Here is a 19560-nt window from a genome sequence, read left to right as displayed (position 1 = left end):
GTACCCTCTTTAAGTACACTTAAAGGCACAATATGCAAGATTTTTTTATTAAAATATCCAGAAACCACTAGAACAGTGTTATATATTTTGCTGACTTGTGTACTTACATTATCCCAAATGTTTCGAAGAATGTTTAAATCCAGAGAAATAAGCTATTTTAACTAGTGACACGGACCGTGTCCATAGTGTCATTGTGTAACCTGCCAAATGACGTCATAACTCCTCGATTTCCGGTTTTGTTTTGTAGAAAACATGGAAACACCAAAGACGCTTTAATATGTTGTGCGTTTTAATAGACCGGTGACGACCGCACAGAGTAGCATTATAACAGAACTTTCAAATGTATCTAGTATGATAAAACAGCGCTGCTTTTTTTCCCACATACGCACGACCGGAAGGAGCGGAAGCGGTCGACTGTGGCATAATAAAAGCTCCGCTGCTTTCGAGCCATGTGTCACGCTTGTTCAGCGGCCTCGTTTCGCTTTGACGGTTTTCAGCCTCACCCTGCTTTATTCTACTATGTTAATAAATCATTAACTCTTTAGACGACAACTCCCATGATTCCACACTCAGTAATGGCGTCATCAAACTACGCCTTTGTTTCTTTGTTTGTTTTAAATACGCACCCTCTAGTGGCGAAAAATTACATTGTGCCTTTAAGTGGCCATTTATTATATTAATATTTTATTATCTACAAGCACAGTTTTTACAAACTTTTAAGATTTGAAGTACACTACAAGTAGACATTTAATACAGTTAGGCCCACTATGGTTGGATACTTAGTGCTCCTTTAAGCATAAATGTACCAATGAAACTTAAAGACAACACAAAAACAGCATCTAAAAGCATTTAACTGTAATAGTTTACTTTAGAGTAAAACAGACGATCATCAAGACAAAATGTGGGGCGGGACTTATCCCACTGAAATTTGATTGGAAAGACCTTTTTTTCTTTAAAATGAAAATAAATTTCATGTTGTCTTTAAGGTAATGTATAAAATATTTTGAAAATTAATTAAAAATCCTTATGACATTAAATCTAAATAAGTTTAGTTACTGTCACTGTTCAGGGTGCCCCATTGAGTGTTGTCCCATCACTTTCGGCAGCTCGTGACCTGGGAAATCAGCGCTGATCTTGCGGCAGGGGTGCACAGATCACAAGCTGTTTCTCCTTTACCTGTCGCTTGTTCCGCTCTTCCTTTATAACTTCTGCTTTCTTGTCCTTCCTTGTGAGTAGATTGTTTGGTGTGTTCCGTGTTCACGTTGTTTTCAGTGCTTTTATTCAAGCACTTCCCTTGTTTCACTGTACCCCAGGACACCTAGTGAGGAAAGACAGCCGCTCATTGCCTCGCTATCTCTCTGGTCACCTGTCCTGTGCGAATGCTGGGTCTGGGACAGCTTCCACAGCCTGTGAGGTCCGCATTACTCTGCCGGCTGGCTCTGGAGTCCCCAAGGACTAGTTCGCTGTTTTTGTGATTGTTCTATTGTTTTGGTTTTGCCTTGTGAGAAATAAATCTCCGTTTTTCACCTACTTCTCTGCATTTGAGTCCTCTTTTATCCTGGGGACCTGACAGAATCTACTCACCACGTCATGGACACAGCAGAGGAGACGGAGTTGCGCTGAGCCCTTGTGCAGCAGGGTGCTCTTCTGGGTCGGCAACAGGATGAACTCGCGGCTTCTCGCCGCGCCTACGCCGAGATCTCTCTCCAGCTCAACCAGCTGGCAGAGTGTGGCTTGATCAGCTGCAGACTAACCCTCCCGCTGCCCGAGTTGTAACGCCTTCTCCCGACCCCGATGGAGCCGTTCTCCGTCATGCTGAGCCACGGCTGAATCCTCCTGCTCCATACTCGGGTGAGCCTAACACATGTCGCTCCTTCTTATCCCAATGCTCTCTGACTTTCTCGCTCCAGCCTTCCTGTTTTCCCACGGAGCAGTCCAAGGTGGCATTTACATCATGCTCTTGGTGGGTCAAGCGAGAGAGTGGGGAATGGCTATGTGGGATAACAAACATCACTGCTGTTCTTCGTTTGAGAGTTTCTTGGAGGAGCTACACAAGGTTTTCGATCTCTCTGCTCGAGGAACCGAGGCGGCACAAGCTTTGTTGCTGCTACAGCAAGGAGAGCAATCGGTATCCGGGTACTCTATTGAGTTTTGTACGTTCGCCGCGTCCTGTGGCTGGAATGCTACGAAATCTATTCTCTCAAACTGCCCTCTAACCTGGATGATTTGATCGACCTTGCCATCCGGGTGGATAACAGGATTGCTCTCCGTTCTCGACGTCGGAGGAGCGTGTTTCCTCCTGAGCCCGTCACTAGAGCTGCGTCAGGAGCAGCGAGTGACACGCCTTCCCAACGTCTCGTTTTCCCGGAGGAGGAGCCAATGCAGGTCAGGAGAGCATGGCTGACTGTAAGGGAGCGACGTTATCGCCTGGACAATCAACTGTGTCTCTACATCGGGGAATCAGGTCATGTGGCAGCTTCGTACCCGGCAGCGAGGCGGTGCTCACCCCTCAAGGGAGCACGTACGGTGAGCGTCACTAGTACTTGACTGCCCTCTGGTGGTCGTTCTGAGTTCCAAGTCTCATTACTGTTTAATGGGACTGCTCATAAGGGGTCTGCATTTATCGACTCTGAAGCGGAGGACAATTTCATGGATTCCGGGATGGCCACACGCTTGGGAATTTCGTCTGTTGCCCTAGCCGAGCCTATATTGGCTAGAACACTTTGCGGCACCCTTCTCGCCAGTATTACCCGTGCCACTAAGTTTGTCACACACACACTTTCCGGCAATCATGCTGAGGAGATCCGGTTCCTCTTCATCCACTCGCCCACCACTCCAGTGGTTTTGGGACACACCTGGCTGGTCAAGCATAACCCCCACATTGACTGGGCTCTTAACTCTGCTTTGGCTTGGAGCCTCTTCTGTTTAGCTCAGTGTTTGGGTGCTGCATTTTCCCCCGTAATGCAGGAGGAGCCAGCTTACCATTACTTGAGAGCGGTTTTCAGTAAGTCCCGAGCTTCATCTCTGCCTCCGCACTGCCCGTACGACTGTGTGATAGACCTGTTGCCTGGCACTTCTCCGCCTAAGGGGCGCCTTTACTCTCTGTCCGGACCTGAGAGGGAGGCCATGGAGAGGTATATTCATGATTCTCAGGTAGCAGGCATTATCCGTCCCTCTTCTTCTCCAGCTGGGGCGGGGTTCTTCTTCGTGGAGAAAGAAGGATGGTTCGCTGCGCCCCTGTATAGACTATCGGGGGTTGAATGACATCACGGTGAAGAATCATTATCCTTTGCCATTTATGTCATCGGCCTTCGAGCTATTGCAGGGGGCAACCATCTTTACAAAGTTGTACCTCCGCAATGCGTATCACCTAGTTCGGATTAGGGAGGGGGACGAATGGAAGACCGCCTTTTAGGGCTGGGCAAAAAATCTAATGCGATTTTCATGCGAATCTCTTAAGTAAAGCCGCTTCTGGTGATTAGTAGTAAATCTCCAGCACGTGCTTTCAGATGGAGCGGCATTTACTACACAGAGCCGTAGATCACTGACAAGCTACACAAAATCGCGTTCAAAATCGCAGGCGATTCATTCTGAACTTCAGCCAGGTCGCCCTTCCTCTGACTGATCTCACCTCCACTAGGAAGCGTTACTGCTGGTCGTTGCAGGCTTATACTGTATGGCGGCTGATCGATGTGAGGCGTAGGGGTAGAGGTCACCAATACCTGGTAGACTGGGAGGGCTATGGTCCAGAGGAGAGATGCTGGGTTCCGGTTCGCAACATTCTGGATCGCGCACTCATCGACCAATTCCATCTGCGTCACGGTGAGTCCTCCGGGGACGCCAGGAGGCATCCCTGAAGGGGAGGGTACTGTCACGGTTCAGGGTGCCTCATTAGCTCCCCCTACTGTCTGTGTTGTCCTGTCACTTTCGGCAGCTTGTGACCTGGGTAATCAGTGCTGATCTTGCGGCAGGGGTGCACAGATCACGAGCTGTTTCTCCCTCACCTGTCGCTTGTTCCCCTCTTCCTTTATAACCTCTGCTTTCTTGTCCTTTCTTCTGAGTAGATTGTTTGGTGTGCTCCATGTTAACTATGTTATCAGTGCTTTTATTCAAGCACTTCCCTTGTTTCACTGTACCCCAGGACACCTAGTGAGGAGAGACAGCCGCTCGTTGCCTCGCTATCTCTCTGGTCACCTGTCCTGTGCGAACACTGGGTCTGGGACAGCTTCCACAGCCTGTGAGGTCTGCATTACTCTGCCGGCCGGCTCTGGAGTCCCCAAGGACTAGTTTGCTGTTTTTGTGATTGTTCTATTGTTTTGGTTTTGCCTTGTGAGAAATAAATCTCCGTTTTTCACCTACTTCTCTGCATTTGAGTCCTCTGTTATCCTGGGGACCGGACAGCTAGTTGAGATCTTCTTCAAATACTGTACACATGGTTTCCTTGGTTTGTCCATCCTTTTTTATAGATTTGTAGTGAGAGAATTTATTACTGTGAAAATATTGTGCCTACCTTGCTGGTATTGCAGTCTGCAACCCACAGATGCTTGACATGTTTACTGCATCCACCTGTAGAGAGAAACAAATCTTTTCTGTGCTGAGCTTTAAATAATATGACAACCTAAACCAACATGTTCAATAACAGCAATTCATTTGTATACTGTATCCAACACTATGTGATATATCCCATGTCTGTAATCTAATAGGCCAACTGGCATTAACATGTGTTTTCAGTGATCGGATCACAGTTGGATAGCATTTGACCACTTTAAAAGCTACATAATTGCACCCAAGACATACAGTGTCAGTGATGGATTCTGACCGCATTCAACAGAGGTGTTATTTAATATATAAGTAATATTCATAGTTTTGCTCTGAGGTGGTCACATTACTAATTACACTTTGTGAATTCCTACAATTCACAGGTACAGTCAGTGCAGAGCACTTGCTACGATGCCTAGCAGCACCTGTACGTGTTAATGACGACACACTGTGTGGTTGCAGTGCTAATAATGTGCCTTAAACACTGTTCTTACACCCCGCATGTCTCTCTCACTGGCTGAGAACATGCAACGTTGATTTTGTGATAGCGCTTTGACTCCACAGCTAGCTGCTTTGTGAATTCCTTAGATGTGTGTTAACATCCCAGCTTGATTATTAGAATAACTTATTTGAGACTAAAGAAGTTTTTGCCAGTAAAATGAATTTCATCATGACTAATGTTCTTTATCATAGTTTGCGGGAAGCGTTATAAAAACCGCCCTGGATTAAGCTACCATTACACCCATACTCACCTTGCTGAAGAGGAGGGTGAGGAAGAACGAGAAACTGAAATCCCCCAATCTCCTCCTGTCCACCACGAGAATCACAAACGTAAGTTAATATTAATTTGAATTGTAAAATAAGTGTTTTAATATCTAGGACTCTGTTCCAACACTGGGTTAAACATTTTATGAATGTTGTGTTTATTGTGGGCTACTTTTTGTGTTGTGCCTGTTTTCTAATTGCATTTTAATAACATTATTGTGAACAATTCATTCATTCATATGTTTTATTTAAACAACTTTAGTATAGGGACCAGTTCTCACTATTAACAAGTTGCTTATTAGCATGCATATTATTAACATATTGGCTGTTTATTAGTACTTATAAAGCACATATTCCGCATTCTGATTCTCATAATTTTTCAATTAAAAAAATGTAATACCTCGATCTTCCAATAAAACGGCAGACTTTTTTTCTGGTGGGGTTTACCAGATATTGTTTAGTCCGCTTAAACTCTGCCCCTTTTCAGATCTGTCTTCATTCAGTCAACAACCGATGGATTGAATTCTGTTCTTTTTCGATAATCCATTTCACTCAGTTGTATGTTACAATATGAAGAAATAATCTGTTGCTATTTATGCTACATAGCGACTTTAAACATGGTAAAATAATTGTAACACAAATTATTTCTATAGTTTACATCCCAGTGTGAATTTTAACATAACTATAGTTAGTAGCATTCGCTCTATTCCAAACATTAGCAGGGTGTTCGCGGGTCCTTAAAAAGTCTTAAAATGTCTTAAATAACGTTTTCCTAATATAAGGCCTTAAAAAGTCTTAAAATGTCTTAAATTCGGATTCGATGGGTCTTAATTATTTTTGGTCTCATTACCGCTAAAATATCTTCAGTCTGACGGACCTAATGACTTTACAATCATTGGACAGACCGAAGAAAACTTCCCCGCGGTAAATTACTGCGTCATCAGAGAGAACTGCAGTAAATTAGCAGAATACAGAATACAAGCTCGCGCTGAGCTCACTCTGTTTGTCTCGAGACTTCAGAACAAATGAGCGTGACAGCACACATAAACTGTGAGCTATTTTGCTCAATATTCTCACGACGCAAAAAAAAAAAACCTTCAAAACACCTAATTTACAGAGTGCACACATTACGTGAAGTATAGTGCGCTCTTTTATGGCATGATTCAGTCTATTAAAATACATTCAGAATGATCACAACTTCAAGACATGGGGGCAGAAAATGTGTATATTTATACCACTTCATATAGTTAATCAAGTTCACACGGAAGAGTGCCTTTTTCTCTCCAAAAATTACCATATACAAATGTGATATGAATCAACTGTTTAAATGATTCGGTTCAGTCGCAATGACTCACTTATTAACAGTGACTTGCTGCCACCTACTAGCGCTTTTAATTTCACATTTAAAGTATCTTTTCATTTTTTTAATTATTTCAAATATCAGTATTCAATGTTTTATGTTTAATATATCAAAACATTATTTATGCATTTGTAACTGCAGGTTAAATGCATTCATGTTCTGCATTAAACAGAACAAGTAAACACATTAGACGTGTAAACACATCTAAATGCTGCTTCAGGTGCAGCTTATGTCTGGATTGCAAAAATTAATTTTGTTGATACTGATTTCATTGGCTTGGTAACAGCCCAAATGTCTTATTATTGTAATTCACTGATTAAATGTAAGAATTTGACTCAAAAGATAATGCACACTTATAGAAAAATGTCTTTATAAAGGTAAAATGCCCATAAAAGGTAAAAATCTATTTAAATTTATCTGACCACCACACAGAATATGAAGAATATCAAAAACTTTAGGAGTCAGCTGTCCACGAAAGTCCTTAAGATATCAGCACAATAACACACTCAGTTAGTTGAATGAATGACTCAGTACTCACTCATTCAGTGACTTACCGTCACTTACTGGTAGTTCAGTTGTTGAACAGTATGCATTTTTCCCCTCAACATTTTTTATTTGTATACTCATAAATGCATTTAAAACATTAATCTCATAACATTATTTATTGCAGTTGTAATTATTGTTATTTGCAGTGTAAATTATTTAATCTGACTGGTAGCAGCCCTATAGTGTATATTGAATTTATTGATAAATTGTAATAATTTGACATGTAAGATGATGCATACATCTAAAAAGGTTAAAAATAGGCCTTTGTAAAGGTAAATATGCAGATTTAAGTATGTAAAAGCTGATAGAACACTGATGAAAATATTGCTTCAGAATAAATTTACTCCACCAAAAATCTCAGTGATGCAGTTATTTTGTGGGGATGTTTTGTATGGAATATTGTCTGCTGATATGAAAAGTTCACTGTATATCGTAGTAATAAATATAATTTATTACAGCAATATTTTGTTTTCTTTTTAATTTATACACATTAAATATTACATATATGTATGTAATAAAATGTGTATTTCCATTACAGGTTTAGGTCTTAAATTTCATATAAGGTGGTATTAAAAAGGTCTTAAAAAGTCTTAAATTTAACTTGTTCATATCTGCAGAAACCCTGATTTGTGAGCTGCCGCAACATATTCAATATAAATATTCTAATTATATTCTAATTTATATTATTTAGTATTCAATAAGCAAATAAATACATAGCACACACAAATGTTTCTATTTATATTCTTTAATACTACAGTGTGCATGATGTTACACTTTTAGGATGTCTAAAATAATAAAAGTAATACTTTCTTAGTTTGCTAGGGTTTGGAATAGGCCACTGTTCTTCTATGTTCTCTTCCCCTTTTTAATTTGTACTATTTTTACAGCACAGAAAGGGCCTGATGGCACGATCATCCCTAATGACTACTGTGACTTCTGTCTGGGAGACTCAGGCTCTAACAGGAAGACAGGCCAGGCTGAGGAGCTGGTTTCCTGTTCAGACTGCGGCCGCTCTGGTGAGTCCCTTCACATCACTGTATTCTCTATTACTCACAGTTACAGTATCTGCCCATGTTAGATCAAGAAGGGTAGTTTCACCTCCATCTTGTTTTAATTTCACTCTGAGGGAGATGTTTACTGTGGCATAGCCAATAATAATCTGGTTGAAATTATAAAAAGAAAGATTTTTTTAAAATGAATTGCCAGATGTAGTCAGTAAAAGTATTCAGAGATTTCTCTCTCTCTCTCTCTCTCTCTCTCTGTAATCAGTGTAAGAGTCTGTGGTGCTCTAAAATGGGCCAGATTACAGTATCTGTATTTCAGGTCAATAAGACTTTGTCTACAAATCAGATGTTAGTTTTATTGACGTAGTAGGTTAAAGACATGTTAGTCTTCTATTTGAAAGAAGCAGAAATGAATGATCATTATACACACACATTATTCTTGCTTTCAAGACAATGTGGAAAATTTTGCACACAACAGTAAAACACCACATGATATACATTTACATATCCTAGAATTTTTTTTTTTTTTTTAGTTGATCTGAAAAAGCTTTAGTACATGTAATAAAGCCCATATTTGGTATATATGTATCCACCAAAAGATCCCATTTAATGCTTTATCATGTCATGCATCGATAGCACATTTCATCAGCTTTTTTTGTGCATATCCCATCTTTTCGTGTTTTTTGCTAGAGCATGTTTGTTTGTTTATTTTATGGAGTTTCTTTGAGTTGTTGTGATTTGGGTTTGGCTTGGCATAATGGTGTCATATAGAAATGATTTCCCAGACACAGATGAATTCTACTAGAAAGGCTTTTTAATGGAGAGTTGCCATTAGCAGCACCATTTAAACCCAGACTAGACTTAATCTGTGTCCTGGAAACCAGCACAGTAGTTCAGAGATGGGCAGATTACCACTGTTTCCATGCAGTTGTTTATCTGTTGCAGTCTTGGTGTTTATTCATGAATTCTTGCAGTATTTACAAACATGCTGATTAAAAGCAACATGTGAGGAGAGATCACTCGGTCATTTTAAAAATGAATTCCAGTATAAATTACTTGTAATGTAACACAAATACCACAATATGAAAATAACAGACTGACTGCATTTGATAACTTTTGGATTTACCCTACATGTGCAATGAGAAAATTAATAATTAATATATAGGTTTTTACTTAAAGGTGGGGTACTTTCTGTCGCTCGGCTCAGACTGAACGCTCTCTCCTCCACATCATGATTAGACACGCCCCTTACTGCTGATTGGCTACAAGTTTGTTTTGCTATTCGGCCCGAATCAGTTTTCTAAAGCGTTTTTGAAAAATCGGTTACCCCACCTTTAAATATCTTTTGTGCAACAAAAGATACCATAGTGAAAATAATGCAAATAAAATTAATGAATAATATAAATATAAAAATAGTAACTATATATTTTTTCTTTTTTTGTTTAATTAATAATGGAAATGAAAATGTATATAACTTAATCTTTTTTGTTATGGTCTCTTTCTAATATAATCTGCTAAGATTTTGTTGTCATACAAAAGACATATAGGCCTAAGTAAAAATCATCTAGTTGATATTCATGTTCTGCTCTGACTGTTTTGACCAAGGCTAGATCACAGTTCATTCTAATTAGATTTGGAAGGGAAAGCAGGTGCAATTCTGTGAAACTGCTGTGGGAGTGTCATGGGATTCGAATGAAACGGAAGAAACCGTTAAGTCATGCCGTTTTTCATGGTTGATTCCAAGACTACAAGGTCCAGAAGCATCTTACATTTAATTTAGATTGCTTAGATAGATGCGAAATGTTTTCAAGGTGGCAGACCTGAGAACATTTGCTCTTTGCAATTACCCAAACCAATCCACATTGGTCTTTAAAAAAAATTCTGATAAAAAAAAAAAGAAAGAAAAAATTCCCATGCTTGCATTTAGAATGTGTATTGTGTTTGTAAGTGTAGCCAAATCCTGCAGTGTTGAGAATGAGCATTTATATGTAACGTGGGCTTTTGGTTCATCTCTTTGAGTGCTTGTGTTTTGCGTTTTTTGTTTTACACAAGTGCTTTTGCTAGCAGATTATCCTGGAACTCCTAACATGCTCAAAATTCTTAACTGTTTAGGGCATTATCAGTTATCTCAGTTCATGTGCGCAAAATATTCTCATATTTATTTTGCTCATATGCTTCCATTCTTTATGTTTTTCTTTCTTGGCTATGTGATCCATTGCCTTCTCATAATCGAATGGTATAGCAAGAACAGGGAGAGACCAAATTATGTATTCTTCAGTAAAAAATAATAAAAAAAGTTTATAGGGATAGTTCACACAAAAATGAAAATTCCGTCATTATTTATTCACCTCAAAACCTGTAAGACTTTGTGTTCCATCAATCAGTGAGTAAATAATGACAGAATTTTCATTTAGGGTGATCTATCCCTTTTCATGATTCACTTACAGCTATTAATGTGCTGCAACTTTAATCTACAACCAATGAGATAAGCACATGTTCAGGCAATCAGACATGCAAGCCGTAATGTATGAGTAACAGCAAAGACTGCAAGTTGTCCAAAGCTCAGAGGAGTGTGAGTCCTAGCTGACTGCAGTGTTACTTGTGTGTGTTTCCACTGTGATGCTGATATGTCCGTCATGCATGTCAGCTGATCGCGTCGGTGGGACCAGGGCGAAGAGGAGGACGGGCGGAGTTCTGGACATGTTCGGCGACACGTCAGAAAGCGAGGCATCCACCTTTCACGGCTTTGAGGAGGACGACCTGGACGGGCTTCTGTCCGACGACAGCACAGGCTCACCTCAGTACAGATAGACAAAGGAGAAAGCTCAAGGAAACAGCATCAGAGAAACTTTTGGCATGTGTCTGCTGCCTGGTTTTTTCTTTTTCCTTTTTTCCTGTTGTTTTGCAGCAGCATGCGTAACAGATTCACAACTCCAGACACAATGTTAACTTCAGGAATTGCTTTCAAAGGACAAGTTGCAGCCTTTTATAAATTAAGGAATGTTGTTTTTATTGCTTCACACTTCTGTATACTGAGAGGTGGTAGTTATCGGAGGAGCCATTACTTCTGGACTGTTTGTTTTCCGTCATGGAAAATTGCAGGGACGTTACCGATGTGTGGATTACACTTCGCCATGTAAGATAAAATGCCTACTGTGTGGAAATTTACTTTAGAAATAGAAATTAAAGAATTTCAAACCTCAAGGAGGAGAAAATACTCAACATGTGTCTGATAGTCGGATAGTGAAGAGGTTTTTTTTCTTCATACATCTGGATAAATACAATATTTGCAAAGAAAGGGATCACGAGAAGGCAGAGAATGGGCTGAGGCCAGGCCCTGATTGGATCCAGAGGGAAGGGAGGACAGTTTGCAGAGAGGTAAGAGCCAGTTGGCATTTCAATGTCCATCTCTCCTCCTTTCTCAGGACAGCTACAAGAACAAGAACAAAAAATGACAATGAAATTTGAAATCCCATGTTTGCTGGAGGATACATGAAACTTGGCCTCTCCCTAGTTTTGCTGAGTAAGAAGAAGAAAAAGGACTATTCAGGAAACTCTCCTTAAACGACAGGTACAAGAAGGGGTACAATTGTAGCATATGTGCAATGATTCTCATGAAGGCTTTGTTTTGCAAATAAAATCTGGACCATTCACCTCTGTTAACAGATCCAGCTCTGAGGTTCTGTCTGACTGTGTATGTGTAAATGCAAATAATAATAATAATAATACACTGGATTTCAAGCACATAAGCTTCCTACGTTCAATAGGAAAATGCAGTAAATGTAAACTAGAAAACAGAATACATGCAATAAAAGGCACAATACACATTAGCCACAGGGACGTCACCCAGTTAATATGGGGATATTTCAGTGTATCCGTTTTGTATGAACAAAATTAGCTATATTTGCTCTTTAAAGCTCTTCTATTTATTGTTATGGTGAACTCATGTGTCACTTTTGAATTGAAACTGTTGCGAAAAATGTTCCGTATTAATGCTTTCGATCTTGTCTCTATTTCAGGGCGTTCATTTTTTGAAAACGATAATATAATTTATTAAGATATTGTATAATGTATATAGGCTGTTGCAGGCTAAACCCGTTGTTCTATAACAGCTCCTGATGATATTTCTCCCAGTGTTTTGATGTCTAAACTTTGAGAAAATGTTTCAATATTTAACATTCGAACTTTAGTTCATTTAATACTAAGCCAAAGGGCAACATGGCTAGAGATGATGCTTGTAACTGCTTCTGTGTCATGAAGACCTGTGGCACAAACACACAGAACACACTTCATGCAACCTGTCATCCATGCTGTGGCTGCTGCTGAGTCCTGTTACTCCAAATGTCAGCCTGCAAGTCTTTCACTGGATTTTGTTACTGAAAAACATTAAACATTTTACATTTTATGAATTACTCTGAGTTAATTTTGTTTCAAGGAAGGAAAACAAGGGACAAGTGACCTTGAATAGTATTTGTACATTTAAGTCACACTTTAAAATGTCTGAATGACACTAAAATATCAATCTAAGTCTGCAAATAAATGATGCTAAACATTATCTCAGAACAAACCACTTTTATGAGCCATTTTTGACTGGTTCAAGGTCATTCTAGTGCATTTATGAAGTCAGCCCCCCTCAAGTTCACATGAACATTGTTATAACTGTCTTAATTTTGAGTAATATGTTGTTTTATCATTTGAAACCTAGCAAACTTGTTATTGTGAAATGTTTAGCTTGAAAAAAGTGCCATATTTTATTTACATAACACTTGGCTTTATATTTTCTTAATGCATTACATAAGACATTCATACATGTTTAAGTATGGCTTGCATCAAAATAATTTTGGGGACCATTGTAGTCTATAATTTTAATGCAACTAACAGAACTTTATCAAAATATTGCACATAAAATATTTATTTTAAGTTATTTTAGATATAATTTTTCGTATTTTATATGTATTGCATCAAGATCAACATCTTAAAGGGATAGTTCACCCAAAAATGAAAATTACCTCATGATTTACTCACCCTCAAACCATCCTAGGTGTTTATGACTTTTTTCTTTCAGACGAATACAATTGGAGTTATATTAAAAAAATGTCCTGGCTCTTCCAAGTTTTATAATGGCAGTGAATGGTGGTTGAGAATTTGAAGCAAAATAAAATGCATCTATCCATTATAAAAAGTACTCCACACGGCTCCAGGGGGTTAATAAAGGCCTTCTGAAGCAAATCGATGCGTTTGTGTAAGAGAAATATCCATATTAAAAACTTTATATACCGTAATCTCTAGCCGATGACGTAGGCGTAGTGTAAGCTCCGGTGAGAAGTGATGAATGCTGAAGCGCAGAGGAGAGAGCAGAACAAAATACTGGTCGCGAATTAGAAGTACAAAATGAGGATTTGTAAAGAAAAATGTCGGAGGATTTCGATATAAGCCAAGAGGAGACTGGTTTTCCTTTGCTGTAAACAAAAGTTGGTTCTTGCGAGACTAGCATATTCTCACTGGAGCTTATGCTACGCCTAGATCCTACATCATGCGCTTGAATGCCACTCTCTCGTGAACACACATATGACAGTTAGTGGACCCTAGACATTACGGTTTATAAAGTTTTAAATATGGATATTTTTCTCACACAAATGCATCAGTTCACTTCAAATGGCCTTTATTAACCCCATGGAGCCACGTGGAGTACTTTTTATGATGGATGGACTCACTTTTATGGGCTTCAAAATCTCGACACCCATTCACTGCCATTAAAAAGCTTGAGAAAGGCCAGCACATTTTTTAATATAACTCCGATTGTATTCATCTGAAAGAAAAAAGCCATATACACTTAGCTTGAGGGTGAGCAAATTATGTGGTAACTTTCATTTTTGGTGAACTATCCCTTTAAATCAGGCATGTTTCCATACACTTGCAAGAAATAAAATCAAGACAAAAGATGTATGTCTAAATGTCGGCATAATGTGGCTCAATATATTCAACATAGTTCTGCATGTGAATACCAGGGACAAAGCCATGAAGAGGAATGAGGTAGGGAAAGAGCTTCACATAACATCCGACTTCAAGCCAAGGCTCCACATGCTTTCCAAACTGGGAAGACTGCACATGCTTTACTGGGCATCCAAGCAAGAGGAGCCTGCTGTTCTCATAGTTTCATTGAGGAAATGAGCAGGCCGAGGAACTGACACCTCCCTAAGAGACAGAAAGACACAGAGAGAGAGAGAAAGACAGACATGTGAGGTTACAGAACCATCTGGCATTTTCCAAACCTGTGCTTACCCTCTTTCTGTGTGTGGAGGGCAGAACAGAAGGTGGAGGTGTTTAGGGGAAACTGTTGTTTGTTCCTTCCACATAAATCGTGTGTAATCTTTTTTTTTTTTTCGGTCATGTTCCTGTCATTATTAATTTAAAGAGATAGTTCACCTGAAATGAAAAATCTGTCATTGTTTACTCACCCTCAAGTTGTTCCAAACCTCTATGAGATTCTTTCTTCTGCTGAGTACAAAAGAAGATATTTTGGAGAATGCTGGAAACGGTTGAGGGTAGCCATTGACTTCTGTAAAAATCAATGGTTACCCTCAACTATTTGGTTTTCTTTTGTGCTCAATAGAAGACAGAAACTCATAAAGGTTTGGAACAACTTGAGGATGACAAAATGTTCATTTTTGGGTGACCTATCCCTTTAATGTTATCTATCTATCTATCTATCTATCTATCTGTCTGTCTGTCTGTCTGTCTGTCCCCCCCATCCATCTGCATATCAATCCACCTTAAAGTACAAAAATTGCATTAAGAAACTTTCTAATGATTCGTCTTATGACATTTAGTTGAATTATGTTTTCTAAATTAAATTGATTTTAGTGACGTAAATAAAAATAATCTAATACTCTGAGTTTAGCTTCTCTTCTTTCTATCTATCAGGTTATTCTTTCATCTTTCTCTTTCACCAGGCCATCCTTCATGTCTGCAGTTCACAGACAACATGATGCAGGCTGTTCGGACGTACCAGTGGCAGTGCATCGAGTGTAAATCCTGCAGTCTGTGTGGCACCTCAGAGAACGATGTGAGTGTTAAATCCTTGGGGATGTATAAAATAGTGTGCGAGCGTAAAGAAATACCTTTTAGATGATCTGACATCTCAAACAAGATTTCTCAAAGCTCTCTTTACTTGTTTGATATTATTGACGCAGCGTGTTGCTAGTATGCATGTTTCAGCAAGCCTGCTCATATGGATGAGTGTGTGTGAGCTAACAGCTCGGTGACGCCCTCTAATTTTGTAGGATCAGCTTCTGTTCTGTGATGACTGTGATCGGGGATACCACATGTACTGCCTGAAGCCTCCCATGACACAGCCACCCGAGGGTAAGATCACTTCACAGCAGTTAATAACATAATAGATATTAAAATCATTAATACATTGCATTGTTTCAGTTCTTAAATCTGCCAGATTGGTGTGGGTTGTTGCCTTTAATGCCTGGCCTATAATAACATGAATGCATTAATAATGTTTAACATGCAATAATAATGATATGATCAAATATTATATTTGAATGTGAAAGGAAAAACGAATCCTTTAGCTGAAGCTTAATTTCTATACTTTTAGGTTTGATGGAAGCTAAGAACTTAATGTTTAATTAAAAAAACTCAATATTATTTTGTTAAATGAATATATGTTTTTCTTTTTATAAAAATACATTTAAAGGGGTCATGTATTGTTCTCTGAGGTCTACTTATAATGTTATCAAGATTTTTACATAAAATAAATAAAATTTTTAAGTAATAGGCTATTTTCTGTCCTGTTTCGACCCCCTCATCAGAACGCTCTGTTTGAATAGGCTCAGAAGTAAACACCCACTGCTATGATTAGCTAATAGTTGTGTACGTTTGACAGCCTATGTCCTACATTGATGAACGCTGCTGTGATTTAGGTTAAAAACGCATACTCAGTACATATCAAACTATCTTTAATAACAGACAAAGCAATAGTGATCATGTAATAAAAACATATACTCACACTTGTGTGGGGTTACATCGGATCCAATGTAGTCAGCACAGCATTGTCTTTTAGTTTCGATATTTCTGAAAATCCTGCGTCGAATTGTGCCTTATTTATAAACAAATCCATGGTAAAATGAAGTGAACAAAGGAACAAGTTCTTACTGACACTGTCTGGAACTTCATTAAAAATAAAGCTCATGAAATAAAGTTTATCGTTTAGTTTCTGCGTAGACCTGCGTTTGCTTCTCTCGTCATTTTCCTACATGTGCGAATCAGTGGGCGGGGCTAAACAGGCAGTGATGTAGAAATAGGCGTTGATCTTCTGCGGAGGCAGTGTTTAGCCACACTATTATGTCATAAAGTGGCACAGTCCACAAGCGGTCGTTTTGATAGATTTGCTTCAGTATAAACTGTTTTTAGACTAACAAGACTTACAAGATGTTTTTATAGTACAGTGACCGCTTATATGTCAAAAGATCAAGGAATTTTGATTTCTCAGTTCAGCTTGTAACACTCCAAAGAGAAAGGAAAACTTGAAATCGCATCATATGACCCCTTTAAAAAAGTAATCAACCGACCCCCTGAAATTCTACTGACCCATTACTGAAGACCCCTCTACTACATAGTTACAAAAAAAAAATCATGACACTGATTTACAATACACCACATGGACATGTAAATAGATGAACAAACAGTCACACATTAAACAAATACACATGCTATACATGTGAGTCACCTTAGTATGTGTTTCGTACACAGGAAGTTGGAGTTGTCATCTGTGTCTTGATCTGCTGAAGGATAAGGCATCTAGTTTCGGAGAGCTGTAAGCGTTGTGAGAGACTCAGGATGGATGTTTGTCTTGGTTTTGCGCTGTAGTTCTCCTCCTGTAGTAGTGTGAAGTGGAGTCTTCCTCTACCTCTGTGTTACAAACATTTTTCTCAAGTCTAGGCAATCGGTAGTCTACCTCACAAGCTGCTCACTAACAAATCCAAAGGCAGGTTTGAGTCCAGATTGTCCGATTACCTAGAAACATGATTTGTATTATATAAAAAGTACTTAGTTAAATAGCAACACCAGCACAATAACTATAATATTACAAATGAATGAAGTGATAATCAACCTCTTACACACACATAAGCTCCTGAGCTGCAATTCGAAGCTATTTCTAACAAATACCACATTTTTTAATCAAGTTATCTGCTGTTTCTTCTCTATGTCTTTAATAAAAGCAACATAAACTTACTCAGAGACACACACCAGTGGTATAAAGCAAAATCCTTTTCATTTAAGTCGGGTTCTATTCACTTTAATCATGTTTTCAATGTGTCTGATGTTTGTAAGCCCACATGATTTCTGACTCATAACAAGAAACTGTTTGATGTAAAGAGGATAAATGTGATTAGTAGCTCATCTTTCTTACTGGGATCATCATTCAGGTAGAGCATAGTATCTGAGAGTTATTGTGAAAGTCTTTAACCTAAATGGCAAAAAAATAGTTTTTCCATGTATTGAAGCAGCACTTAGCTTTGAATTCAGGACTGGAAAATAATGCTGTTGAGTGTTTTTATTTGTTCTTTTACATATATAATTTAGCAGACAATCATGTGGTTGGTAAATTACATGATAGCATCATATAATGCTTTTCCTTGTGCTACGATAGTACTTGCATGCTTTGTTTTGCCTTTTCAAGCCAGCTTTTTTTCCTCTAGGTTACATTTTGTAATTATTAAATGTGAATGCATTAGACTGTTTAATCTTTCGTTACATTGTGGCGGACATATCTGGTTATGCTCCAGGAACATTCCAGTTTTGTGTGTCCTAGAACCTTCTATTGTTCCATCCGCCTGTTTGGATCCCTTCATACCTCTCCGAGTGAAACATCTGTTCACTCCGTTTTGTATTTCTTTGCTCGTGATGTATTAGCATTTCTATTTCCATCTGGACATTCTCTCATGTCATTCCCACCTCTTTCACCTGTATAATCCATTAGAGGCTCTATTTTCAGAGCCAATTCATCAACACTCTCCAGATCTTGCGGTCTGTTGAATATTTTAGCTATGCATTTTTATCTATTTTAAAGGTCATCTACATCAAATTTACATTTGTTTTTCAGCTTAAGAAATGTATTAAAGGTTCCAAAATCAAACTAGTTTGATGATGTTTAGAGTCCATTCATTTAACCATAGTTAGGCCTTTGGAATAAGATTTTTGTTTAGAAAAGAAAAACAGACAGCTGATACATTATGACTTTTCGCACTTAAAATTGTCAACCCATTCTAAATATAAACCTTCAGGTGTCTTTTTTCATGGTTTGTACTAGACTGTACATTTGTAAACCCCGGGTTAGTGTTCTTTTATGGATATTTGCCTATATTGATTGGAGGAACACAGCATGTGCTTCATTTAAATATCAGCTCGTCTCGTTCCTCAATGTGCCATCAGAATAAATTGGTCTCTTCTGCAATGTTATGAATGCATTTTCCATTCATTTCTGTTTGAACTTTGTGTTTTTCCCTCAAACGTTGAAATGAAATACAATGCAAAAGTTTCTGTGACTGACTGTACAAAGCTCATGAATATTTAATGAAGCAGGGCTATTCAGGGTAATGATTGGTTATTTGTTGCTAAACAACTACCAGTTATAGAGTGCAGCAGTCAAAATAAAAATCCCAATCCATTTTCTCCAACGATTTTAACTTATAAATTGCTAAAAAGAAAAAAAGAAACAAAAAAGTGAGGTTGTTAATTAATGGTATTTGGTGGTATGTTGTTATCCTCATATACCACCATATACCATATGCCTTTGTCATTTATATTTGGAATTTCTGGTGAAAAACTACATTATCCATGATTTTGCAAAGACATTTCCACCAGAGAATCACAAAAGCAAATGGACCCCTTGTTTCCATTGTTTTTGTAATTTGATCGACTCATTCACAAAGCTTCATGGGATTATAGTTTTTAATCCTCATTAAAGCTGTCTGGCACCAGTCTTGTACCTTTGGCTTCAAATCAAAGTTTGTAATGTTCATAGTTTAGAATACTTTAATGGGAACTACAAATCATATGGGAAAATACTACCTGAACCAAGGGCACTTAAAAAGTGGTCAGGCACTATTGCACTCCTTGAAAGGGGATTTAACTCAAGATTTTTTTGCTCCAGGCTTCATAACCCACTGCTAAATACCCTTCTAAAGTAAAAGTGCAATACTTTTCATTGCCCAGGGTTGAAAGCAAGCTTAAAGGTGCTGTATGTAGGATTGACACCGAGTGGTTGAACTAGGTATTGCAGTCCAAATTCAAAATATTGGAGAGGGTTTTTTTCACCCGGCCCCACGTCCTCAG

The 19560-nt window shown here is 38.5% G+C and overlaps 1 protein-coding gene across 4 annotated transcripts in view; it reads left to right on the top strand.

Moving 5' to 3' along the window:
- Positions 1 to 19508, top strand: part of LOC107659173 (zinc finger protein DPF3) — a 40081-nt gene extending 20573 nt beyond the window's left edge. For 2 of the 4 annotated variants that reach the window (XM_016448017.1, XM_016448016.1), the window contains 5 exons: positions 5233 to 5370; positions 8098 to 8226; positions 15168 to 15280; positions 15498 to 15579; positions 16975 to 19508. In XM_016448017.1, the coding sequence (XP_016303503.1) occupies positions 5233 to 5370; positions 8098 to 8226; positions 15168 to 15280; positions 15498 to 15579; positions 16975 to 17042 (530 nt within the window). In that variant the 3' untranslated portion in view covers positions 17043 to 19508. Of the gene's footprint in view, positions 1 to 5232; positions 5371 to 8097; positions 8227 to 10861; positions 12617 to 15167; positions 15281 to 15497; positions 15580 to 16974 lie in introns of those variants that run through there. The other 2 variants (XR_001630883.1, XM_016448018.1) reach the window with 2 other exon arrangements.
- The last annotated feature ends 52 nt before the right edge of the window (positions 19509 to 19560 follow it).

The sequence above is a fragment of the Sinocyclocheilus anshuiensis genome, unplaced genomic scaffold, assembly GCF_001515605.1.
Source record: "Sinocyclocheilus anshuiensis isolate Anshui unplaced genomic scaffold, SAMN03320099.WGS_v1.1 scaffold423, whole genome shotgun sequence".
Lineage (NCBI taxonomy): Eukaryota > Metazoa > Chordata > Actinopteri > Cypriniformes > Cyprinidae > Sinocyclocheilus > Sinocyclocheilus anshuiensis.
The sequence above is the reverse complement of the archived record's forward strand: the minus strand, read 5'-3'. Positions and strand labels throughout refer to the sequence as shown.